Below are 21,102 nucleotides of genomic sequence, written 5' to 3'. Positions count from 1 at the left end.
ATAAAGGCTCAGATGGTGCCCAGCATGTGTGGCGACTCCCTGGTGAGTACATGAGTGCTGCTGGTACTAGGGATATTCTGAAGAAGAACATGATGCCCCCCTTAAGAAACTCTTCAGGATGGCAGTTTTCCAACATAGTAACGACCCCAAACACAAAACTGCCTTAATGAGGAAGCTGAAGGTGATGGAGTGGCCAAGTATGTCTTCAGACCTGAACCGTATTGAGCACCTGTGGGGCATCATCAAGCGTAAGGTGGAGTAGCGCCTTGTGTTTAACATCCAGCAGCCCCCGTGATGTCATTAAGGAGGAGTGGACGAGGATCCCAGCAACAACCTGTGCAGCTCTGGTGAATTCCATGCCCAGGAGGATTATTGCAGTGCTGGATAACAATAGTGCTCATATGTCCAAAGACAGACTTTGTGCAAAAGAAAGACAGTGTCCAAAAATGTCAGTTTTGACAAAAACTTTGACATGTTCACTTAGGGTGTACTCACTTCTGTTGCCAGCTTTTTTGACAATAATAACTGTATGTTGAGTTATTTTCAGAGGACAATAAATCTGTACTGCTATACAAACTGCACATGAACTACTCTAAAATATATAAGTTTCATTTATATTGTATTTTGTGCCTTGAGAAGATAAAGTAAACGGTTTTTATTATTATTATTATTATAATTTTTATTATTATTATTATTAACCAGCATGTGGGATTACATTGGATTACACTGCCACCCAGTTTATTGAATAAGATAAATAAAAACACAGGCTATCCTGGATAAATATAACTAGTTAATGTTTGCAAAGTAGATTAATTTAATGCCCTTAATGCTTTTCAAAGTATATTTTTCATGAATTAAGTTCATGTTTTCTATGGCAATGGCAAAATGCAACCCATCAGAGGTTTTAGCCACTTCCTTGATGTGATTTCTTTGAAATCACTTCATTACAAAAGCTTTAAAGATTTCCCTAAATGTTGCAACACAAAGTTACCAGAACAGGACTAAGATAGATATTGTAGATCATTTAATTCATCTCAAAGGGAAATATATTTATAATTTATTTCAACATTTGAAAAGCTGAAAATCCAGAAAACCAAATAAAAATATATAGTAGTAATGTTTAAATAGAAGTTAAAGCATTTATGATGCAATATAAATGCTTTTAGCCACCATTTGGTAATGGCAGAGTTTCATAATTCTAACCATTGAATTAATTTAAAATAAGAAAGATAGAGATGGATAAGTGGTGTGTTAGAAAAGTATAGTGTAGTCACCAACTTTGTTTTGATTAATATGATTAATAAATAATAACATAAATAGTCAATTTCAGATATAAAAAAATACATATCATATATGAGTATAATAACATTTGGGTGTATATCAGTTCAATTGTTAGGAGAAAGTTATGTTTCTTCAGCATGTTTACTGGTTAAATAGTTTTTTTTTTAACAATAATAATTTTTTTTCTTTTTACATACATGCACAATTTACATTTTTTTGGTGTGTAAGGAAGTTCCGGTTTAAAAAGCAAGATTAGAAGCCCTACATCACCAGTATAGTAGCCTGGATTTTAGCATACATGCACAACTTTCAAAGGGAACAACTGTGGTTTCAAGCTCCACTCTGAAACTAACTCGCAATTGCTTGATCATGGATCATCTGAACTTTAGTGTAAATCAGAGTTTTGAATCTGATTTATTTAACACAAATGGAACCATGGGTTCCAAACAGGTAGGTGCTGCAGTATTTCTTGGCATATTCTGCTTGGTTGGATTGCCCAGCAACATTGCAGTCATCATTGCCATTGTTCGTCAGTGGAACAAACGTTTGAGCTTCACACTGAAGCTAATGCTGAACTTGGCTATATCTGATTCTTTGGTCCTCAGTTTTGCTCCTTTTGGAGTTTCTGCTCTGCTGAACGGATGGACTTTTGGCGTTTGGTCATGCAAGATTCTGATGTATCTAGTTTACTGTGCTATGTATGGTAGTGTGTTGATTGTGACCTTGATGGCTGCACATCACTACCACACAATTAAGTCAAAAGTTCCTAATCTTGGTGCACTGGAAAGACTGCAGAAAGCTCGTAAACGCTTTCTCTTAATTGGGCTCTGGGGTTTAGCCACAGTTTTTGCTTTGCCCATACTTTTCATTCAAAATGTCCAGTTCAAGAGGGGATCTTTAAGGTGTCAGAGGACCATAACATCAACCTCTGGAAAGGTGGCAGTTCTTGTGCTTGAAGTCCTGTTTGGATATGTTCTGCCTTTTACCATTATTGCTGCATCTTACTGCTGGATATGCAAGACACAGCTACAAGGAGGTAAAAATATTAAGGAAAAAAAGACAAGAATGAGAAGGCTTGTGATCAGTATTGTCACAGTTTTCTTTCTTTTCTGGACACCGGTACATATCATCAATATGATTGACATTGCTACTACTCTGACTAAGACAGCATCTCCAGATCTCTATGCCCAACTGAAACTGATTCGTGGAGAAACAGGAGATTTAAGCAAAACTGTATCTATACTTAACTGCTGTGTGAACCCCTTTTTGTATGCAGCTGCATCAGGGATCTTCAAGAAAAGGAAACCAGCACAGAGATTACTGTGACAAATTACTTTTGAAAGATGTTGTGCTGTTACTGTAAAAAATAAGTGCTGTTGTATCTTCTTGGAAATTTAATGCCTACAGTTACAATAACAGCCTAATTGTTTATAGTCCTGATAAACATGTAAGTAGCTGATTGACTAAGTATGTGTTCCTTTATATGCTGTTTATACTGTTTATACATATTTTACAAATGTTACATTTTTATTAATGTTGTTAATATTGTTAAACTGATGTTATAAGTTATTGCTTTGTTTGTAGAAATCGGCAATGTGCTTGCTTTCACTAAATGAAGATTTTCACTTCCTTTTAATTGTTCATTTCCTTAAAACTACTTCATTTACAAAAAATTGTTAACCGCTAAATACATTAGAGAAAAAGAAAGAAGGGTTCATTTTTAATAAAAAAGATTCATTTTCACATTTGGCCATTTTTGTGTTTTCATGGAAATAATCACTTTAATTACTTGAATATGGAAGTTAAACTAGACTTAATTTTTTATGGAACTTGGAAGAAAACTAAAGTATTTCAATACATATTTCACTTAACTGAATTATAGACATGCCAAATTAGGCATTAGACTTTAAGAAGATGTATTTAGTAAAAAACCAAAAAACAAAATGATGAACACAGATGATGTGTGTTTCTGAAACACACATCATCTTTAGAGTGATGTTAAGCATTTGATGTCCAGTGTAACTACATTATATGGGCAAAAGTATTCAGGATTCCAGCATGACAATGCCCCCTGTGCACACAGCAAGCTATATGAAGATATGGTTTACATGGGTTGGAGTGGAAGATCTTGTATAGCCTACTACAGAGCTCCGACCTCAAACTTATTGAACCTACAGCAGAAGCTAACTTTATTAACACCCTTATGGCTAAATGACTAACTGGCTAATCTCCATAACCACATTCAAAAAATCTGTAGCAATTTTTACAGCATTTTTAAGAGCATTATGTTCCTAATCTCAGTTAACACACTTGATTCCACTCATCAGTTGATTACCAATTTCCTTTATTCATGAATTTGAAATGCCTGAGCTAAATCAAATGCTGTATGTAGTTTTATATTAAAAAAAACCTGTTGCTTACATGATGCATTTGAATTAATTGATCCAAGGGGAATGGCCTTTAAAGGCTGTACGACATCTAAGCCTTTCAGTTGCCAAATGGTGTTAGCTGGTTTCTGAAAATCTAACATTTGTGTAATCAGCTTGCTTTTCAGATTTCAAGCTTCATTATTAAATCAAATTGTAATGGTCACATACACATTCATACAGAGTATGACATGTAGTGATATGGCTAAATAAGTATGTGTACACCTGTCCATCACACCTATAATATGGACAGTGACACAATTTTCATAATTCAGACTCTGTACACAACCACCTTGACGGTGAAAAAAAAGATCTTGAGCTTGAATTTACTCAGTTCAACAAGAATATTCCACTATAACTGTTTAGTCTGAATGACTTACAGAAAGGCATAGTGCCAACAATAAAGTTTGGTATAGTAAAGATGTCTGATGATGTGGTTTTCAGGGTTTGTGCCCACTCAATGAAGGGTGCTTCAGACATTTGAGATATTTGTATGCTTCCAACTTCTAAACCAGAGTTTTGAGTCTTTCCTGTTCCAGCGTGATTGTGCCCCTGTAAATAAAGCAAAGTTTAGAAAGACAATGTTTGATAGTTTAATGTTGACAAATGTATTGTATTGTATTGGTTGTAAGTCAGATCTTCTCATCCAATCAGTGCCTAATCTCACAAAAGCTCTTTAGAATAAATGGGCTCAAATTCCCACAGACATGCTCCATATTTTTCTATAAAGCTTTCCAAAAAATGGTAACTGTTACAGGAGCAAAGGTGATAGCGAAATATATATGAATGTCCATGGTTTTAGAATGGGATGTCCATTTCCTTAAAAATGGTTGAAACAATCAAGATGTGAATGAAGTATGGACATGAAGCTTTAGTTTCTATTTATGTTACTGACAGACATTAAAGCATGACTTCAGAGAACATGTTCCCAGTAAAACTCTGGTATTTTCCACCACTGGGTAAAGTTAAAGGTTGTGCAACACCATTTGCACATAGAGTGTGAGGAAGTTCCTGATTTGTACAGCCCCAGTTCCAAAATAGTTGGGAGTTTAAAATGTAAATAAAACCAGAATGCAATGATTTTCAAATCTCATTTTCCTAGAGTCTCTCAAAAGTTGTGAAGAATTCCATTTGTGGAACTTCTGAATAATGTTCCTCAACATAAAAATTTTAATATTTTGTATATATATAGAATGAGAGCGTGAGAGCGCGAGAGAGAGAGAGAGAGAGAGAGAGAGAGAGAGAGAGAGAGAGAGAGAGAGAGAGAGAGAGAGAGAGAGAGAGAAAGGGGGGGATGTTATACAGTGGTAAACATGGCCCTCTCCCAACATAAGCAAAACATATAATAATAAAATGTTTAGTGTTTTTATCCGATTAATTGATTAATCAGAAAAATAATCATCCGAATATTAAAATAATCATTAGCTGCAGCCATAATTTTGTTATAAATAACTCACATAGACAGACTGACTTTTAGAAATTTGTTCAGTAATTTACTTGTCATTTACTTTTAATTGTCATTTTCATCTAGCATCTGTGATTTCTGTTTTTAATTACAAACTATTACTTTGTCTTTAGTTATTTGAATGTCGGCACGGCTGCAAATAATAATCCATCTTTAAATGGCGCTGACGCAAATAGTCAGAATAAGGCTTCGTTTATTTTAGTTGTACATTATAATAAAAATGATAAATGATAAATGATGACAGCTCACATAGCTGCATCACAAGCTGCGGTTTCTTTGCGTGCCTGTTTAGCTTCTCACTTAGCGAACTCCAAGGGATGACCATTCATTCAGATGGTGTGCACTTATTTAAATAGTGATATTAACTGGTTCCACTTAAGGTGAGTGACAGTTATTTATGTCCAGTGGACAAAAATGCTTGTCTTACGCTGCCTGTTTTGATTGGTGATCTAGTGTATAGGTTTGTTAGAGTTATTGAGGCCCCCTATCCAGGGCTGAAGCCCTAGGCAATTGCCTGCTCTGCTTATGGCAAACGCCAGCTCTGCTTCATTAAAACTGTGTGTAACTTTTAATATTAAACCAAGGAGATCTGAACTGTAGGCTAGGTTATATTTCATAAAGCATAGCAATTTAGGCAGTAGATTTAATATTCAAAAAGACCATCTTAACGAGTACTAACTTATACTATAAAAGTATCCTCAAACAATCATTTCATTCTTTGTGTACAAGTTGAGTTGGACAAAAATCAGATTGGCTTGATCAATTTTTTTAATGAAAATATATTAAACATATATTTTCCAGTTATGCAATTTACAGTATGTTTTTAACATCGCAAAGATATTCCAAACCTTTAAACACAGATCTGAGGATAAAATAACATTACAACAAATATCAAGTCAATATTTATTTTCACTGTGCTCCTTTTTTTCCAAACCAGATAGGGATTCTGACTATATGCACAACATGTAGTACTTAAAGGTATAACCACGTTCACCAACTTATTCCTGCTGACATATTCTGATATTCAAAATAGAACCAATAGGGTATTAAAAAGCCAAGAAAGTATTTCAGGTACTCCAGTGACAAGCATTTTGCAAAAGGTGAGTGAAAATACAACATAACTGTTGCCACATTACAGTATAATTAAAGAGCCTTACTCTTAGCTGATCTTTCGGGGTTCAATAAAATAAACTATTTCAATACACTAGCCATGTTTAACTGTGAGGTCATTAAGCATTTTTTATAGAGCTATTAAAAGAAGAAGAGCCGACACTTAGGCACAGACCTGCTATTGTGATTATTAGACATAAACGGTCAGGAATGTGCCAAAAGGAAACATCTTTTTCAGTTATTTAACAGAACCCCTTGGCTAATATAGCCCTGACCAGCAGGGTATAGAACTGCAGAGGAGGTTAGCTTTGGCATGCTGCTAGATACAAAGCCTTATCTAGAACATAGCAGAAATCTGGAACAATGCACAGCAAGTCACAGAAACCTGTTAAAAAAATGCAGACTATGCCTGGAGAGGGAGAAAGGTGAGCAAGCACAATGAAAGTAAAGACGATTTTGTTGGGAGTGAAACCACTTAACAGTTAAAAAATCGACTCTTTTCCCATGGTTCACCAGCATTCTTTTCCAAATCCACTCTTGCTTGTAAAGAGATTCTCTTTTGGTTCTGTTTCATTAAAATAGTTGAGCAGATAAAGCGAATGACATTAACTTTTGCTCCTTTAGGCAGTCTGTTTGTACAGTCTGCCAATCAGCTCACCGTAAGACTTTTTTCCCACCCTGAATCAGCCCGATTATTATAAGGACAAAGAGTTGCACGTCTGCTGTCATCACTTCCCTCATGCTAACATACAAATTTATTAAAAATCCTCATCACTGATGAAAAATGCCATTAAGTACTCCTACATACATATTTAAAATTCTAGACACCTTTATTATCTCATCAATAATAATAAGAATGATGACAGTTATTATGATCAGGGCAATAATTACATTATAACAATAATAATAATAGTGAATCGTGACTAAAAACTACTTTCAGTTGTTTGTTTGTTTTTTTTACTCATCTGTTGTTCAAAAAAGATACAGTTCATCCTTTCTTCTTGCCCCACTATGTCCCCATCTTCTTACAGAAAGTTATATATTTACATAAATTCATTTACAACTCATAGCACTATTCAATGATAGTGTTTATAGTCTTTTTTTGGGGGGAATACGAAGCACAACGCATGGACATAAAACAAATAATTCGCAGTGGGACTCCATGCATGTGTGGTCTCAGTGTTTCTATACACTCCCATGTTTGTTTTTTTTACATGGAAAGTAGGTGATTGAGAGCCATGCGAAATTGCTGAGTACAACCAGACAGCTCGCGAACCCTCTCTGTCATGTCCCGTGCTGCCCCTGGAGATGGGTACTGTAGCGCTGCAGTCTTGGTACTAACTACAATGTCTTTCAGCTTTTCACAGAGGGCGTTGCTGTGCTGTGCCACCCTGCTTCGCACCTCAGGGGACTTGGCCTGGCGTGACACTGTGTCTCCAATGAAAACCAGCTTATGGGCACTGAGGATGACAAACTTGCTGTGGGCAACAAAGATCTTGGGCGGCTGGTTGTTGTTGATGGATGAGTAAAATGCATCGATGGCATTGGTCAGCGTGGTGATGTTAGCCTCGCACTGCTCTGAGTAGAAAAGCAGCAGCTGCCGGTCACCTGCACACAGCTTACTGCGTGATGATGGAGGGTAATGTTGTGGTGGGGTCCAACCTGTGATGTCATTGTTGATTGGCCGGCTGACTTCCTGTTCCAGCCTCTCAAACTGCTTGAGCTGCAAAGGAGAGACGAGCATTATTTAAATTTATTCATATCTTATTTTAATTATTCCTGTTTTCAATACAATACTCAACTCAAAACTAAATAACATAGACATGATGGCAAAATGTTTAAATGCCATTTTTTTGTTTTCAAACACCTATATATAAGCTATAACAATGATGTGTGAGTTTTTGTCTTGTCTATACCATGCTACCATAACACCTTTTCCACAAAATAACTAAGGCATTTAAAAAAAAAACATTATTTTGCAGAAAACACATTGATCAAAATTAGAGAACACTTTCAGATACCTCCCAATTATTGGTGTTAATCTGGCACCTGGTGCTAATTTCCTTGATTATCTGTCAACCCCTATTTAACTGGCAGCCTAACTTCCAGTTTCACTGACTCTGCAAGATGGTGAGCCGTTCTGAAGTGACCAAAAAACTCCGGCAGCAGGTTGTCCAGATGAAGGCCAAAGGGATGACCCTATCAGCCATAGCAAGACAAGTTGGTCGTTCCAAATCTGTGATTTCAAGAATATTGAATCTTTACAACATCACAAACTTATTCAAGTCCGCCTAGAAGGCTGGTCGTCAATGGAAGACAAATACAAGAGAGGACAGGATACTGCAGAGGATCTCAGTGGGCAATCGTTTCCACACTGCAGCTGGAATTGCTCACCAGTTCAGCGCTAAACAGGGTAAGGATCTGTCTCGTCATACAGTGTCTCGACGTTTAAAAGCATTTGGACTGAAAGCCGACTCTGCAGTGACCAAACCTCTCATTAGCAGAAAGAATTTAAAGGCTAGACTAAGCTTTGCTGAGGAGCATGTTGTGTGGACAAAGGAGAACTGGTCCAAAGTTCACTTCAGTGATGAAAGCAAGTTTAATTTATTTGGGTCCGATGGGAAACATTATGTTCGGCGACAAACTGGAGAAAGACTGAACCCAAAGTGTGTAAAGAAGTCAGTGTAAAGTGGAGGAGGAAGTGTCATGGTTTGGGGCATGTTTTCTGCAGCAGGAGTTGGGCCTCTTATACAGCTACATGGCAGAGTGAATGCAAATATTTATCAGAACCTTCTTCAACAACGTATGGTTCCTTCCCTGCATTCATCACCCAATCAGCCCGCAGTGTTCATGCAGGACAACACTCCATGTCACACAGCAAAACGGGTAAAGCAGTTCCTTGAAACTAAAAACATTGAAATAATGACATGACCTGCCCAGAGTCCTGATCTCAACCCAATAGAGAACCTCTGGAAAATCCTTGGTGACAAAGTTATGGCCAAGAAACCCACTACAGTCACCGAACTGTGGAGGAGACTGGAAGAAGAGTGGACCAAAATTACACCAGAGCAGTGTGAGAGACCAGTGCTGTCCTGTGGCCACAGATGTGCTGAAGTCATTGAGAGCAGAGGCCTGTACACTTCCTACTAATTGCTGACTGTTGTAACCTTCAGAAAATTTTGTTGTAATCTTTTTCCATGCTACAGTCATTGTTGTTCTCTAATTTTGATCAGTGTGTTATCTGCAAAATAATGATTTTTTTTAAATGCCTTAGTTATTTTGTGGAAAAGGTGTTCTGGTAGCATGGTATAGACAGGACAAAAACTCCTTCAACTGTTGAGCAGTGAAGATGACATTATTTCAGAATTGTTCAATTGTTTATAAATTGTTCTCTAATTCTGATATATATATATACATACATACATACATACATACATACATACACACACACACACACACACACACACACACACAAAGCCATGCAATTACTGACTGACCTGCTGCTGCTCCAGCTGAGTCTTATTGTGTCTGGTGATGTTGCCCTTCTCCAGCAGCTGTCGCTGGTTCTTCTCAAACTCTTCCTTACCCTAAACGACAACAAATCCATTACAGTTATATTCTATCAGAGAAAAAAAACCTGCTGAAATACAGCTTGTATATAATTTTTTTTACAGTTTACATTTTCATGTTTTTATGCTGCAACGTCTAGACGAATGTAGGTAAAAGAATCGTTTACATTTATATTTGTGATAGATGTATCATTTCGAGTATAGCCACAGGGAGGCATTGTTGATTAAGCAGACAAAGTCTCTAAGCAGCCAAAGTCTCTAAGACAAAGCAGACATTTTCATTTGCAACATCTGCAACCCTTTTGTTTGCTGCCATAGTGGTTGACACATATCAGGAAATATCTCTTTGCCTGAGAAGTGTCTCTAATTGTGTCTGCAAAAAAATTATTACCACTCAGTAAAATCCATGCACCTGGAATAAAAGAAGATATGTTTGGGAAATAAAAAAAAAAGCAGGCCAGAACATGGCCAGGAGTGATTGATGATGACACCTTAAGCACCACACCAGGGGATTAGTAGGGGAGCCCACATGCAGGACATGCAAGCCATTGCTCACTCTGACGGCAGTGCAGTCATGTGAGAAGCCACCTGCTCCCTGGGTTTACACCTGAAGCCAGTTACAATTACAGCCTAAGGAGTGTATCACCAAAAACCCACAATGCTACACTTTTCCCCTGGCTTTTTGTCAGATTTAACACAGTTAATTCTTTATTAAATGATAGGTGTTACTGATGAATTAACAAAGGACCTATAGTAAGCAAAGCAATTCATCTTGTCATATTATTCTTATTTTTTATGGATGATGGTAAAAGTAAGAAGTTTAGTTTGATTTGGCTCCTGTACCTGTAAATGTACATAGTCGTAGTCCTCCATCCAGCCCTCCTCTGTGGTTTCGTAAGGCCGCTCAGGAGGCTCCTCTTCAGCTGAGAATTTGGGTGGTGATGGCAGGGGACGTGATTGAATGTTGGTCCTGTCGGGTGTGCCTGTCTGATAGGCTGAGACATTAGAGCTGTTGCTGCTCAGCTGGCCCAACATGTCTAAGGTCTGCTGCTGCTGCCTGTTTGTCCGTCTAAAGAGCAACGTTGCATTGCCATGTAAGAAGGATGCTAGCTGCTTGGTATCATCAGGCACAGCGCGGGCACACATTACCAGCCGGTCCAGGTCATCCCCACCACTGTTGGCAGCTGGTGCTGGAAGAGCAGCGGGAGCCCAACCCAGGGCTTCCAGCGCCTGACTGTGCTTGACCAGACCTTGGAAGGCCTCATCCATCTTCTGCACCTGCTTGCTGAGCTTGGCTTGCAGCGTACGGTCAGTGGCTTGGGCAGCATTGGCGACAGCTCCACGAGAAAACTCCAGGAGATCCCTGACTGATGTTCGTAAGCTTTCAGATGCCCGTCGGATGGAGGGCAGATTGGCATCCATTTGAGAAGAGCTCCTCCAGTCACCAGTGACAAAGGACATAAGCATTGAAGCTGAGCTATCCACGGCCTGCTGCAAGCGTGACAGCCGCTCCATTGCCTGCTCAAGGTCTAGGGACAGCAGGCGGTTTGGCACTGTGCTGTCCCGCACCGGGACCGTGTCCAGGGATGATGTGGACAAGTTACTGCGTGTGCTGCCTGTGCTTGAAGCAGACAGGCGCTTGAAGCTTACTGTCAATTCCTCTGTGGTAGCACCCGCTGCATCACGTACGACCTGTGGTGGTACATCGTAGACATAGTCACCGGATTCTTCAGCAACTGGTGGGCGCTCCCGTGGGAAATCATAGACATCACCCTGGTGCAAGCTGCTGGGGATGTCATAGATCTCCTGTGCCTCACCATGTGGTTTGCCAGCTAGTTGAGGGGGTGGCACATCATACACATCTTCAGGTATCAGTGGTTCAGGATTGGCTGCATTTGGGCTTGGATTTATCATTTTGGCAAAATGAGGTGGGACGTCATACGTCTCCTCCTTGATGAGTGCATCTGGAACGTCCTTACTCACAGATGGAGGAATGTCATAAACCTGAGAGAGAGTACAGTTTGCTTATTAGACATAAGTCTGGTGCAATTGAAACATCTTGGCAACCTAAATCAGTCATTCATACACAAGTGAAACAGTTATAACATCTTATAATAATTTACTATAGTGCCTGTAAAACCAGCTGGCACCAGAACCATGACCTTCTGGGCCACAGCCAGTGTTTTCCACTCATTATGCAGGATTTCAAAGACCATAGAATTCCTATTAAATGCAATAACCTTACAATACAATACTTAGTTTCGTATTTCACTTAGTTTTAACACACCGCACACTTGTAAACTAATAAACGTGTATCTTTTAAGGGGATTGTTCCAGCTCAATGATATTAGAGGCCCTGCATTAGTTTTATCTAATTGTACAATGCCTCTGTGCATGAAAGCACATCTTACCATTTGCTGGGCTAGTAGCTGGTTCTTTTCCACACTTGGAGGTGTGTCATAGATTCCCTGCACATCTCTGCTGGTTGGTCCTTTCATAACCATGGGAGGAGTGTCATATACCTGTAAAAAAAATCAGTTATTGAATCAGTGAGCATAATAAAGCACAAGCTTAATGAAATTATGAAGGTACTTTTAAGGACCTACTATCTTTTCTCTCCATCTTGCTAGTCCCCCCTAATGCTTCCCTACAATCACTGATATTTTATTTACAGTGTCCTCCTCCATTCCTCCCACCATTCTCGTCCATATCATAGTGGAGCAGAAATAATTGATGGAGCTAAATGAAAAAGAGTCAGGGTAGCTTGCACATGATAAACACAATAGAGCTCCACTGCCACTTACAATCCCATATCGCACCTACACACACCCATATGCACAAGTGGTGCGTGACAGATATTCTGGACCTGGTGGGAACAATCAGCAGATTTGCTACACTTAATCCCATACCCATTCTTCACACTAGCCCTTCTGCTAACTGTCACATAGCCTACTTCCACTGACAAGGTGCTTGTGACTAATTTTAAAACATTTTTACAAACACTAATGGAGCAGCTATTTTTTGTGCTAGTACCACAAAGTGGTGACTTTGGGGGCTCTGTGAAAGGTGTCCTCTAAAAGACAACGCAAATATATTAGTTACTTTAAAATGATTAATTATAAGTCTGTGACTTCCATTAAAATGCAACAACTAAATCTCTTTTAAAAAACCACATAGTATTAAACATGTATGCATATATTTTCACCCAAAAACAGCCGCAATAACCTTTTCCACAATTATATGTATTGTTTGAATACAAACAATACATTTAAACATTGCACATGTTCCACTATCATTTTATTCAGCTCTATAATCATCCTCTTAGCACAGACATAGAAACAGAAGGGAGCGTGAGTGAATATTCTCAATGCCCTACTAGAACAGAGAGATTATTGAGGATGCTGGATGAATACGAGTCAGGGGAGCACTGATACATGTCAAAGAACCCACTGCCACTGTTTTTCTCTCATTTTCTTTCTCTGTAGTGGGTCTGATCACAACTTGGTACAAACCAAACATCTTCTGTGTCGCACTAATGTCTTATCTGTACTCTCTAATGAATTCTTTATCTCCTTCTCCCTCACTCTTTCCTTTTCTGTATCTTTCTCTCCTTCCCCAAGATTTCCTTCACTCTACAGATGCATCCAGAGGTTTTGCGTGTGTGTGCATGGTCCTTGCCATGGGCCAGATTTACTTGTGTGTCTGTGTGTGAGTGTGTGTGAGAGTGAGAGAGAGAGAGAGAGAGAGAGAGAGAGAGAGAGAGAGAGAGAGAGACACTGAGGCACAGATCTTGCTGACAGTCATTTGAAGCTCAAGAGTGTACACACAGACTTCCACTCAGACATATACTGTAGTCCCAGGACATTTTGTTTCATACAGTGTGAAAGAAAATTCACTAAACACACACACACACACACACACACACACACACACACATACACACACACAAAGACAGGCACAGAGTTGACCTTCTTTTTCGAATGCCTCTAGCCACTGAAATGCATGCTTCCCCTGCGAGTAATGGATGACCACCTCCAAAAATAAACTCAATAGGAGTTTGACAATACAGACAGAGAGAAAAAAGAGAGAGAACGAACGAGAAAGGGAGGGATGAAAAGGTAAGAGAGTAAAAACAAACAAGACAGTGTCGTAGCATGGATGCATGGATCTAATAGTCCAAGCGCATCAAAAATGAATATGAATGTTAACACTTTATATACAAATGATGCCTGGTAGCATGTCTGATCTAAAAGAGGAAAACGTCAGCCATCTTTCATTTGTGCAAACACACACTGATCTAATTCACACTGGCGATACAAAACACTCCTCATAGAGAGGATGGCTGGATATAAAGGTGCAGATAGTAATATAGTAATGGTGTATTAACACTTGAAGTGCATGTGCCTGAACTAATCTCAGCTCAAAACTTAACTACTGTCCTATAGCCTCAGGGGTGTTTTGGGGGGATTCTAAATAGCTCACCTACCTGATGCATTGTGCATGGGTGTGGCTCAAGAGAAAGTACAATACATTCACATTCCTTTCCCTGTCCTGGTGTATTCCATATTTACTGAATCTATGTATTGATCAAATGTTTCACTTGTTATATATATGCTCAGGGTTGATTATACCTCTTCTGATCTGATACATTTTAAATTAATAATGTTTGCTTAATGTTCAGTTACCTGCTGGTTGTATTGGCCACGAGTAGGTGGAACGTCATAGATGTCCTGGCAGGTAGGCAGGTGTCGGGGTACGTCATACTCATCCTGTTCCGTGTTCCCCTTGTCATACACATACATTTGGCCGACCCTTGTGGGCACCACCACCTAAGACAGAAGGATAAACAAATATTAATATATTTAATATATAATCTGTTGTGCTTTAAAGAAGAAAAAAGTCAGCACAAGCAAAAGCTTCACTTCCTGGTTTACACTCTTCCTTAAAATAAGTGGACAAGGAAATATATTTGCCCCATTTGGCACCTGGAGTCCAGATTGCACTTTTGTTAAAGCATTTGTTTTCTGAAACTTTATAACTGCCATTAAATTCTGCTCCAGTGACCTTTACGCCTTGTTGTTCCCTATCATTTCCAATCTGTATAGGGGTCTTCAGGGGTCACCATGGGAACTGGAGCTGTCCTATTGTCTGCCTGCTTACCCTCTCTCTTTTGGTGTCAAGAACTGTGTCAACTTTCCCAGGCTGAGAAAGAAAAACATACTCATTGTCTTATTTTGACTACAGTGCAGACTTATAGTACTTCCTTCACAACACTGAGATGTTTACTGCTCACTGACAGAAGCGCCATGCTGCCACTCCCTTATATAACAATCTGACTGAATATGTTCATTTAGAGAATTACAAATTGCACTTTACTATAAACCACATTATTATATCAAGATGCATTATGCTATCGCTAGCACATACAGGGGAAGTAAACTGTGTGTGTGTGTGTGTGTGTGTGTGTGTGTGTGTGTGTGTGTGTGTGTGTGTGTGTGTGTGTGTGTGTGTGTGTCTGTGTTTATATGTGTACGTTTCATTTGTCTACAACATTCCCCTGAGTGTGCTGAAGTCCCTGAGACAAATCTGTATTTCAGACCCTTCATCCTTTATTCATTCCCTTTTTCTTTATAGAAAGACTACACAGTATTTCACCATACCACAGACATACATACATACATACTCTACACACACACATTTTAGTAGTACAGGAGTAACACTACTACAGTTTAGTCTGTGTTTAGTGTTTGAGTCATATAAAGACAATTTTGTGACACTGATTGGAATTAAAATAGTAAAATTTGGGTGAATAGTGACTAGTGAATTTTTTGTTTCTTTTTACAGTATTGTTTCCCATTTTTATGCACCAAAAATTATTTTAAAAATAATAGCATTTGATATCAGACAGCAGGAAGAGCCTGGCACAGTAAAATGACAATTAGAACATTTGATCATTTGGTCTCGGGTTTACTCTGTAAAAGCTGAAAACAATCTAATGAAAAATCCTCAATGAAGTACTTCATTCTGTATCGCCAGAAGAGAAAAATGTCATGGAACTGCACTGAATGACTGATAAAAGGCTCTCTGATCCTGTAATTATATTTGAGTTCTCTACCCTGCCGATGGTCTGCCACTAACTATATGCAAGTTGTTAGCCATTAAACAAATCTGACACAATTGTGCTTCTTCTCAAAATCAAACTCCTCATGTGTGTCATTCCATCCTTCCATCTCTCTCTCACTCTTTTACTCATCTGTTCTGCCATTCCGCAAAATAATGACTAAAGAATTACATTTATTTAGGGCAAAACTCTTCCTCCATCTCCATGCTCTGTCACTGCTCCCCAGTCATTACTGAAGCTAATGGGAAAATTCTTCACGGTGCAGTACACACTTTCTCACACATTTAGGTTCCTCTGCAGGTGTGTGACCTCACAAGAAATGGTCTGTTTTACTGTACTGCCAATTCTAAGATAACACTGAGATACCAAAATAAAACCAGAATGTGTGTCCTCGTTGGTCTTGAGTCAGTGCACTTACTCTATTTATAATTTGTTTCCTTTTGAGAATCCATTATAAACCATATCTTATTTTCTTTTACATATACACATTTCTTATTTATATAAAGTGGTGACAATTTATTAAGTCGATTTAAAAAGTTATTTATACATATATTTTGTATAGAAGTATAGATATAGATTTTGAGTATATTTTATATAGATGTCTCCACCAAAACAGTATTGTGAAATATGAGATTTCTGTCAAATTAAAGGCTTTTTCATTTAGCAAAATTAAAACTGGATTATTTAGGAGATCCTCCAAGGCTCAATTAATAATGTATGAAGTTCTTTTATCTTAAATAACATCTTTTGTAATATTACCAAAAAAAGAAATTAAAAAGAGGGGAACAATTCCGGACAAGTGTTAGAAGGATAAAAACAAACTATAGAGAAATGCAGATCGGTTGACCCCTCCAGCTATACATGAAAACAATTCCCCATGCATTTAAATAGATTAAAAGCCACATAATCCTCCATTTGCACAGCTGAACGTGCCAGTTCTTCTGAAAGTCTTTTACTTTTGCTTTCCTCCCTCAGTACCTTTAGGAGACCACTGAGACCCACTGAAGGGCTTTCCGAAAAAAACAGCAATCAATAATGTAAATTATCAATGAGTGTGGCAGAGCCATATGGTCCACCAACTAACCCAACCTCTTATCAATGTAACTAAAAGGATGCTTGTAAATGAATGAAGAAGTGTGTGTGTGTGTTTGCGAAGGGTGGGGACCAGCTGTCACAATATTCATGGGCTGGTTGCCTTAACGATGATGACACTAAGAGACATGGGTCCTCCACAGTGCTGGACAAGGGGAAATAATGGTTCAGCAGTGACCATCCACCATGACAGCTGATCAAAAGTCACAATCACAAAACCCCACCATGTATGTAAGGGTCACCACTAAAGAGAGGAACAGACTGCATGCCATCAGTCTTCCCCAAGCGCCACTCCAAAGTCAAAAGGACTCCCCATGACACTAGCTGTGACCCAAGTGGACACAGTAGCACATACCAACACTAAAATGTTGTGTTTAAGATGTTGTATCTTTCTGAAAGTCACATAATGTAAATACTACAGGGAGTACAATTTTAATAATAAACAACAACAATAATACAAGAATATATGCAGAGTAAATATTTTTTCATTTACTCTCAGCTGTTTAACATCATCATATTATCTTACTGTTACTTAATAACCCTGACTGTGTGTTTATTTAACAATCGTACTGCTGATATTTTTCTGATAAAATAAATTGGCTGGCTATATAAAGAGTGTTGAGTATACTGAAGGATCAAATTTCAAACTCTTTCACATCTCAAAATAATGTTATCTCTTAGTTCATTTATTTGTACTGGCTCAATACACACAAGATGATCTAGAAGTGGTCATGCATGACAATACCCTATTAACCCAAACAACTCACACACTGGCCATCTGTGGAGCAAGCTGTCTTCATCTCTCTGTGGTTTTGTTTTAGGTCACCGGGTGCAGGTAGGGGGTCTCTGTGTCTGTGTGTGAGTGTGTGTGTGTGTGTGTGTGTGTGTGTGTGTGTGTGTGTGTGTGTGTGTGTCTGGGTGGCATTCACATTGTCATTGTTCAGTTACAGATAAAAGTTTTTACTACCTCTACTGTTCGCAGAACTGCATCTGCTAATTATAAGGATGCAGATGCAGTTAAGGCTACGTCATTTCTAGAGAAGAGCAATTCATTTGTATACTTTTGGAAATGAATCCTGGGTATTTCTTGGTGCCACATAGGTGCAATTTATAAAACTTAATGAATCAAAGGTGGGACCAGGAAGTCCCATCAGAAGACTTTGTACTATTTAGTGAAGTTCTCTTTAAATGTCAACACATATGTACTAAATCTCTAGTCTATGATCTATGTACTATGAGGAATAAATTGATGATGTGAATGACCAACATCCAGTCAATCAAGACGGCTGGGCATTTAATGTCAATTCAGATACATCTTGCAACATGTGTTGGTGGGCTTGGCTTTGAAGAGCCTCAAAAAAAAAAAAAAAGTCTGTACTTCTTTAAATTTTACCCCACTAAGTATCTTCAAAAATCTGACTGCCAATATATCCCTATCAATACATTCTTGATTATTTTGTTCAGTCTTTCATTTGTGCGTGTGTGTATTTGTGTGTGTCTGGACAGAACAGGCTATAAATGCAAATAATCCAGAGAGTTTTCAGCTGGGTTGTGTGGAAGGGTGTCATGTGAGTGCCAAAGCAGCTGCCTCCTCAGCTTTGCTCATATGTACACACTTCTACATATAGTAGCCTTTCTACAGCATCCAAGCAGCTGTAATTTCAAAGTGCCCACTCCAATTTGCTTTGATTTTCGCTTTTGGGTTCAAGGTTTTATTGCAACTTCACTGAAGTTATTTTTATTTATTTATTTTTTTTTCACGGCAACTTGATTAAAGTAAATCTTTTTCCATTTTTATGGCTGGTTTAATCTGGGCAATGCTAGTGTGCAGTTGGCATGAGAGACTGCAATCCCCCCTCAGCCAGAAGAATGGTTAAAGTCTCATTTAAAGAGGCTGCAGAGCATGCAGCTGCTGTCTGAGCTACAGCAGAACCAACAGCAGCACTGAGTGAGAAATTTATAGTCCTCCACTCCCGCCCTACACCCAATGCTGGATTAATAAATGGCTAATTAATTCCACACTTGTGTGTATGAGCACATGTGTTTGTGAGTGCCACGTGGCATGTGCTCATGGAGACAGAGAGACACCATCCTTAATCCACATAGAGCCATGCTAATAGTCCTGAGACCTCCCAAACATGTTCCCCACATTAATACCATGACTGTGTTGGGTGGGGCAAATCCACTTCATGGTATGGCAAAAACCTTTTTTCAACTGAACTATGTCCTGGAACAATGACCATCCTTATAACATTTAACAATTGTATGGATTTTGGTACCATACAACCAAACAGGACTGAGAGCAAAAAAAGAAATAATTGTGCTCTTATTGCTGGGCCATTTAACAAGATGGATAATCACAAAATCATTCGAAACATTTATAAAAGAAATTCAAGATTCATACGAGAAAATCTCTCAGAAAGCTCCTGAATATGTGTACCTCAACCTGAACAAATAAAATAAGTTCTCAATAACTGTACCAGCATCAGCAACACTTGTATCTTCAAGACATGAGATATTAAAACATATCTTACAGTATATGTATGAGAGAAATAGGTATTGTATAAACAATATTTTATTGTTTTGGTAACAATAGCTTACAAACACTGGTTTCATTATGGTGTAGAATTATATCTTGTTTTCAGTGGCAAAATGAATAAACTTCTATATATATATACATATACAGTGAGGGAAATAAGTATTTGAACACCCTGCTATTTTGCAAGTTCTCCCACTTAGAAATCATGGAGGGGTCTGAAATTGTCATCGTAGGTGCATGTCCACTGTGAGAGACATAATCTAAAAAAAAAAATCCAGAAATCACAATGTATGATTTTTAAACTATTTATTTGTATGATACAGCTGCAAATAAGTATTTGAACACCTGTCTATCAGCTAGAATTCTGACCCTCAAAGACCTGTTAGTCTGCCTTTAAAATGTCCACCTCCACTACATTTATTATCCTAAATTAGATGCACCTGTTTGAGGTCGATAGCTGCATAAAGACACCTGTCCAGCCCATACAATCAGTAAGAATCCAACCACTAACATGGCCAAGACCAAAGAGCTGTCCAAAGACACTAGAGACAAAATTGTACACCTCCACAAGGCTGGAAAGGGCTACGGGGAAATTGCCAAGCAGCTTGGTGAAAAAAGGTCCACTGTTGGAGCAATCATTAGAAAATGGAAGAAGCTAAACATGACTGTCAATCTCCCTCGGACTGGGGCTCCATGCAAGATCTCACCTCGTGGGGTCTCAATGATCCTAAGGAAGGTGAGAAATCAGCCCAGAACTACACGGGAGGAGCTGGTCAATGACCTGAAAAGAGCTGGGACCACCATTTCCAAGGTTACTGTTGGTAATACACTAAGACGTCATGGTTTGAAATCATGCATGGCACCGAAGGTTCCCCTGCTTAAACCAGCACGTGTCCAGGCACGTCTTAAGTTTGCTAATGACCATTTGGATGATACAGAGGAGTCATGGGAGAAAGTCATGTGGTCAGATGAGACCAAAATACAACTTTTGGGTCATAATTCCACTAAACGTGTTTGGAGGAAGAAGAATGATGAGTACCATCCCAAGAACACCATCCCTACTGTGAAGCATGGGGGTGGTAGCATCATGCTTTGGGGGTGTTTTTCTGCACATGGGACAGGGCGACTGCACTGTATTAAGGAGAGGATGACCGGGGCCATGTATTGCGAGATTTTGGGGAACAACCTCTTTCCCTCAGTTAGAGCATTAAAGATGGGTCGAGGCTGGGTCTCCCAACATGACAATGACCCGAAGCACACAGCCAGGATAACCAAGGAGTGGCTCTGTAAGAATCCTATCAAGGTTCTGGTGTGGCCTAGCCAGTCTCCAGACCTAAACCCAATAGAGAATCTTTGGAGGGAGCTCAAACGCCGTGTTTCTCAGCGACAGGCCAGAAACCTGACTGATCTAGAGAAGATCTGTGTGGAGGAGTGGGCCAAAATCCCTCCTGCGGTGTTTGCAAACCTGGTGAAAAACTACAGGAAACGTTTGACCTCTG

General features: G+C 38.9%; 2 protein-coding genes across 3 annotated transcripts in view; one reads left to right on the top strand and one right to left on the bottom strand.

Annotated features, from left to right (window-relative positions):
* The first annotated feature begins 1,361 nt into the window (after nucleotides 1-1,361).
* LOC310731784 (leukotriene B4 receptor 1-like) lies at nucleotides 1,362-3,024 on the top strand. The gene has a single exon (XM_083551643.1). It carries the CDS (start codon nucleotides 1,651-1,653, stop codon nucleotides 2,605-2,607), a length of 957 nt encoding a protein of 318 aa, XP_083407769.1. The 5' UTR covers nucleotides 1,362-1,650; the 3' UTR covers nucleotides 2,608-3,024.
* Nucleotides 3,025-5,922: 2,898 nt separating this feature from the next.
* The window catches only part of bcar1 (BCAR1 scaffold protein, Cas family member), a 69,867-nt gene continuing 54,687 nt past the window's right edge, over nucleotides 5,923-21,102 (bottom strand). For both annotated transcript variants that reach the window (XM_083552655.1, XM_083552654.1), the window contains exons 3-7: nucleotides 14,537-14,680; nucleotides 12,263-12,373; nucleotides 10,695-11,855; nucleotides 9,780-9,869; nucleotides 5,923-8,005 (exon numbers count right to left, since the gene is read on the bottom strand). In XM_083552655.1, the coding sequence (XP_083408781.1) occupies nucleotides 7,493-8,005; nucleotides 9,780-9,869; nucleotides 10,695-11,855; nucleotides 12,263-12,373; nucleotides 14,537-14,680 (2,019 nt within the window). In that variant the 3' untranslated portion in view covers nucleotides 5,923-7,492. The remainder of the gene's footprint in view (nucleotides 8,006-9,779; nucleotides 9,870-10,694; nucleotides 11,856-12,262; nucleotides 12,374-14,536; nucleotides 14,681-21,102) is intronic.

Source organism: Silurus aristotelis (assembly GCF_946808225.1).
Source record: "Silurus aristotelis genome assembly, chromosome: 10".
NCBI lineage: Eukaryota > Metazoa > Chordata > Actinopteri > Siluriformes > Siluridae > Silurus > Silurus aristotelis.
Note: the sequence above shows the minus strand (reverse complement) of the source record. Positions and strands in the feature narration are given on the sequence as shown.

What these genes read in the sequence shown, in the direction of transcription:
- LOC310731784 (XM_083551643.1), top strand. Translation starts at nt 1,651, where the DNA reads ATGGATCATCTGAACTTTAGTGTAAATCAGAGTTTTGAATCTGATTTA.